This window comes from Eurosta solidaginis, chromosome 4 (assembly GCF_040869045.1).
Source record: "Eurosta solidaginis isolate ZX-2024a chromosome 4, ASM4086904v1, whole genome shotgun sequence".
Lineage (NCBI taxonomy): Eukaryota > Metazoa > Arthropoda > Insecta > Diptera > Tephritidae > Eurosta > Eurosta solidaginis.
Window position 1 is genome coordinate 275,354,134 of NC_090322.1, and position 6,114 is coordinate 275,360,247.

Consider the following 6,114-nt stretch of genomic DNA (forward strand, 5'->3'; position numbering starts at 1 on the left):
CAGAAATACAATCGGAGCGCTTGCCAGACACTGCCGAGGGGCGACCCCGCTTAGAAAAATTTTCTTCTAATTGAAAAATCTTATTTCTAAAATTTTTGATGTTGCTTTGCCCGGGAGTTGAACCCAGGGCATACGGTGTGATAGGCGGAGCACGCTACCATCACACCACGGTGGCCGTCAAAGATCTAGTTAATAAATAAAATATGAGCAGCTACTTAAGTAAACATTCTAAAAATATAAATAATGCAATGTACTAGTCGTCTACAAAAATGTTTGAAAAACACTATTAAGCAAATGATTTTAGTAATCGAACAGCGATTTAACAGGTGATCGAGGCTGTTTATTATTCTGAACGTTTTTTTCACACATTCGCCACCTGCATAAATTCACAATCGTAGAAACGAAAATACATATATTTGTATTTTGTTGTTGCGTGTAGAAAACTTTTGACAATAAAATGAAACATTTTCTACGTTTTCGATGGACCTCTTATTATTATTTATTGAGAATATCCCTTATTTATTATTGACCCTTGTAACTATGAATATCCAAGGAAAAATATGTTGGTGGAATTTTTTCTTTATAGTGACTCGAGTTTTTCTCGCGAAAGTGTCTTTTATTTTTCGGAGCAGTACGAATCGCTACGCTACAAAACAGTTGCGGTATTAATTTTTAAAGTTTTACAAAAAGGAGATTGGTTCCTTTTTACCTAATTCATTTGGTGTTTACATACTGTATATATGTGCCGCCGTGGTGTGATGGTAGCGTGCTCCGCCTACCACACCGAAAATCCTGGGTTCACGCAACATCAAAATTTTAGAAACAAGGTTTTGCAACAAAAAGAAAATTTTTTTAAAGCGGGCTCGCCCCTCGGCAGTGTTTTGGCAAGCACTCCGAGTGTATTTCTGCCATGAAAAGCTTCTCAATGCAAACTCATCTGTCTTGCAGATGCCGTTCGGAGTCAGCATAAAACAAGTATGTTTGTAGGAAAAATTAAAAAGAGCACACGACGCAAATTGGAGGAGAGAAGCTCGGCCTAAAATCCCTCCGGAGGTTATCGCGCCTTACATTTATTTATTTTATCATTTGTATTGAATTGACAATTGAAAATAAATCAATTAGAACTCTCTTCGGAAGCCGCATGAGGCACTTAAAAATAATTCATCAGGTGTCTATGTGCGGCGTGGGTATATATTGGCTGCTACAAAATGATGGGCCAAGTCGATGTTCCAACTCCGAAATGACGCACTTTCGAAGCACAGTAGCTATACCTGCCTTAAAAATATAAATCGCTTTTGCAGTGTACGCTTCGCTTAAGATTATATATTTACCTTAAATTTAAGGCGACAGCATGCAAACAAAATATTTAGAAGTAGTGGACATCCTAATGTACATATACTTATTAACATATATTTATTATTTATAGAGCTATACTTTATATAAATCAAAAATATTTTATATGAACAGGAATCTGGCTTGAAAAATCGATATATTCTTTTGTTGGAGCAAATATTTTCCTGCGTTAAGATGCTCCTAAAAATTTAAATAAAACTTTTTCGCCTAGCGATAAAACCACAGCAAAAAAGTAGGACCTTAACTTTACTTGCTATGGGCTATGGTTAAGGCATATCACATAGTAGTCAAGGTTCAGATTTCGCTATGGAGACTCAAAAAACTTAAATTATAACTTTTGCACCAAAATCTATAAGTTATATCTTTGATCTTGGGATTATTGTTTGAATGGATGAAATCTCAAAATCATCATTTGATTATTTCGAGGACCACCCTAATGACTGTACACACTTTTGATCAGCTTTCAAAATAATAATAAGCAACTACTTAATAGAATTCCTTGGTTTTAAACACGAATTTTTTACACACGCGTACTAAAAATGGGAAAAAAATAAAGTGCAGCATATTTTTATGACGTGGATGACGTATGTCAAAGGTAGAAAATTTACAAAATATGAAGGATGCAAGAACTGATACGCTGCCTATCTGGCGTTAACCATTAAAATAAACTCAGCCAACTCTGATGTCAGTGTCTTTCTTGTCCGCCAAGTAATTGACGTATTGTGTCTGCTTAAAGCTGGAGACATTGGTGCTTTATCGGTAACCGTATAGGTAACCTTATAACAGCTGATTCGACCAATCTTATGAGAATCAATGCAATCGATTATTGGTGCCGCTAAGGTCGTAACCGTATCGTAGCCAACCAATTGGGTTTTGGTTTACCGTCGTAACGATAAACAGCTGATTACGTTAGGGATACGGATACAGCGATACGACATACGGCACCAATGACTCCGGCTTAAGCCATTCTACCAGTTCTGTCTAATTACAAAATTTCGAACACTCGTCTCAGATCTAAGTTCGCTACTTTTCAATGTTATTGTTAAATAACCCAAAAACTTTTAAAATTTTACTTCTTAGAAGTGGACTTTTGCTATTTGGAAAAAAAACTTTGCGATCCCATTATATCACTAAGCTTCTTCTTAAATACTGTCTTAAGAAACATGCGATCGAGTTTATGGTTGCAGATTTAAAAATAGCAGTAGTTTACTAAAATGTGAACTTAGGGCATTTTCAAAAGTATCGGCTCTTAAGTAGGAATTAAATATAAGTTCCAACTAAGATTATTTAAGTAAAATAATTAAAGTAATTTGTTGGTCGCCCGCCCTCCACCATATCCAACTTGAAAACCAAACCTACTGTCTGCCACCAAGACTCGCCTTATTGGGCTTCGGCGTTGGTCGATCCTTCTTATCGCGTTTCATATAATCGTAGGAGTCAGTGTTCGCAATGTTACCTCCTCCACTAATAGAGCTCGCAGCTGATGACGTTGGCTTGTCGTATTTGTATGCACCGTTAATAGGTTTGTTAGGTTTCATTAGATCATCATAACGATCATAACGATTAGCGTAATCGTAGGGTGTACGTACAATTTCAGGCAAGTGTGCATAGTAAACGATGCGACGCTGATTTCTTGGATAATCTGGGTACTTTGGTGATGCATAATTTTCCACAGGCGGATATGACGCGGCGGGCGCTTTATCGTAAACTTCATTATTATAAAGTGGTACATAGTCGCGGGGTTCGGGTATGTCATAACGTCGATCCGGATAGTTGTAGTATGGCTCAGGATATTGAGGCAAACGCGGACTATAGCTATCGTAAGGATCATAATGTCGACGATGCAAATAATGATCTTCATAGTTGTAGGGTTCATAACGCGAGTATTGATCATCATAACTTTAAAAGAAAAATTGTACAATATGAAAATGACATTAATTACGCATGATAAGTCAGACATTGTAATTACCGATCGTAGCGTCGTAAATATGGTGCATATGAACGAGACGGAAACATTTCGTAATTGTAGCTTGGATCAATGGGGGGATATTTCACATCATAATTTACTTTGGTGTTAGATAGTTTTGGTTGAATCGGATCTGACAACTCTTTGGCGAGTTCATTGACATCCTTTTTGGGCTGCGTAATAAAATTAACGCGCGCTTGACGTCCACGCGCCAAATAACTGGTGCTTGCATCGGCCATAACATCTTCACTGTCGATCGCTGCGCGTGATGCACTATCCAAAGCAGACGTTCCGTAACCATCATTCCAAGCGGATATGTGACGCTGTGAGTAATAATCGAAATCTGGGTCCATTATTTGCTTTTCGGCGCGTGGCATGGCGGAGCCCATTTTATCGTCATCCTCTCCTATTTCCTCTTTTTCATGAACTTTTATTTGCTGGCTACCAACATTTTGGGTGAAATCTTGTATAGCATTCGCTTGTGAGCCACTTTCCAAGGACAAACCCTTTGCCTGATCATATTCCAATGTTGAGCGTTTATTGCGTATAGCTTTGTGAAATCCCGAGAGAAGACTTCGTGCTTCATAGTAATTTGGCTCACTGGAATAGTATTCTGGTGAGTCATCAAATTGGTATCCTTCCAGGATTTCAACATCCTGCGGTATTTGCATTGAATATACCAACATTGAAGGGCAGAGAATAAAGGCTAAATGCATTGAAAGCCATTGCTTGGATTGTTGGGTTTTCATTTCGGCCTATGTGCTTTGGGTCTTCTTTCTTTAGTGTCTAGAAATTAGTTGCTGGTCTAATGAGCTGATCTAATTTGATTATAGCGAATTATACATCACACTGATTCCCAATCAGTCTTAGCTTAAGAAAAATTGTTTTTAATCTTTCAGTTAACTCAAGCACTCACAAAAAATTTGCAAATTTGTGCTTGGAATCATTCAAATTATTTTAAATTATCATTTTTTTTCTATTATTCGACACTCCTGTTCATACTCCGTCCATAAAATTTAAATCCAACCGCCCGAATCGGGTTCTAAAACGCAACTGTTGCACTATTTGATGAAGACCAGCTCTAATAACATCCCGAAAAATGTTTGTATGTGGCATATGTATGTATGTATATATGAGCATTTCTGTGTGTTATGGCTGTTGACTGAGTGTTGGCTCGTTGTAAAATAAAAAATTGTGCCGATTATTATCTGACGATCAACAAAAACTATGCTCCCATAAACCAACTACCAACAAAAGCTACAGTTAAAACAAAACAAAAAACATTAAAAAAAAGAAATGAGTCAACTAACTCAGGCAACGAACCCGCCAACATCGACACAAAAGTAGGTTGCACTCCCGGAACGACAACAACAATAACAAACAGAAATGTAATCATCAAACGACATTTTAGCAGAACAAATCCGCTCTTTCTCTTCGTAATCACTCAAGCGCTATATAAATTAACTTCCCAAACATATGAATGACTTGGGTACAATGCTCATTAGACTGGTCCTTGAAAAAGGTGAGCGGATTCCACTGCCAAATATATAACATATAAATTTGGGATCCGATTGGAGGCACTTTAGACGTGTAGCACAGGGGTCAAAGTTCAGATTTTGCTATGAGAATTCAATCAATTAATAATATTTTTTATCTAAATCGATACTAATATAGTCGAGGGTATATCACTTATAAACTTAAGTCACAACTGGAAAATATAAGGATAGGTTACATTGAACTGGCCGGTCAATAAAGACCTCACATATACTGAATGTGTCCATAGTATTATCAGATATTATTTGACGACAAAACGTGAGAGCCCCAATCTGGTGCCAGGACTTATGTTATACAATATCTCCATCCTCTTGGCCAATACTAGAAGTTTTCTAGGACCTAGCTTAATTGCTGCCACAAAACCTGGCAAATCTGCCGCCCCTAATAGCTGAACCTTAGCCTGGAGAGCGCAGGACACGAACACAGAATGTGCTCAACCGTTTCTTCCTCCAGCTCAAACTTCCTACATCTGCTGTTACTGACGAGGCCTAACTTACAAGCATGTGACGACAGAAGGCAGTAACCAGTTAGTATGCCCATCATGAGCCTTAAGTCTTTTCTCTTCAGAGATATGAGCCACTTTGTGAGTATAATATCAGAGGATTTGTACATATTGCAGCCCCGTGTTTCTGTCCAAAGCTTTCCTGCTTGATGGATCATATGCAACTCCTGTCTCATTTTGATTTCTCCCAAACGGATTGGGACGTTTAACGTCGATTCAACGAGTTCTGCACCCTTCTTTGCCAACTCATCGGCCTTTACGTTACCTTCCATCGCTTTATGACCGGGAACCCAGCTTAGATGTACGGCCCGCCTGAGCGATGAAGTACTGTGTGAAATTATTGCCTAAATCGCCGCCTGACTGTCAATATATATATTGACGAGACTGCTCAATTGTGGATCCCAGAACTCTTTCGTAGGTCACGGGACCATATATTCCGTTTGTCCCATATTAGATGGCGCTATACTGCTATGGCCATACGGCCTGCACTTAAGCTGCCAGAGTCCTTAAGCCTTGTTGCAATGGCTAACGTGATCATTTTGGCCATTACGTCTGCAGGTGGGATGTGTAGAATAGCATTCAATGCTGATGCCGGGGTAGTTTTGGGAGCTCCCGTTATGCTAATCATCGATAATCTGCATACCCCCTAGTTTTTTGTGTGTCTGTCCAACAAACAAGAACCCCATAGTATTTAAAGTATGGGTTTGACAATTGCCGTAGTTTGGGTGATAGGCATCCG

The 6,114-nt window shown here is 38.6% G+C and overlaps 1 protein-coding gene across 1 annotated transcript; it reads right to left on the reverse strand.

Annotated features, from left to right (window-relative positions):
* Positions 1-2,527: 2,527 nt before the first annotated feature.
* On the reverse strand, positions 2,528-4,396 carry LOC137247477 (uncharacterized). The gene is made up of 2 exons (XM_067778410.1): positions 3,323-4,396; positions 2,528-3,252 (listed from the first exon to the last, which is right to left on the reverse strand). Exons 1-2 carry the CDS (start codon positions 4,066-4,068, stop codon positions 2,709-2,711), a joined length of 1,290 nt encoding a protein of 429 aa, XP_067634511.1. The 5' UTR covers positions 4,069-4,396; the 3' UTR covers positions 2,528-2,708.
* Positions 4,397-6,114: the final 1,718 nt, after the last annotated feature.

Excerpts from the sequence above, each read along its gene's own strand:
- LOC137247477 (XM_067778410.1), bottom strand. The coding sequence starts at position 4,068 with ATGAAAACCCAACAATCCAAGCAATGGCTTTCAATGCATTTAGCCTTT. Across the intron at positions 3,253-3,322 it reads TATTTACGACGCTACGATCG|TTATGATGATCAATACTCGC; the intron begins GTAATTACAATG and ends TTTCTTTTAAAG.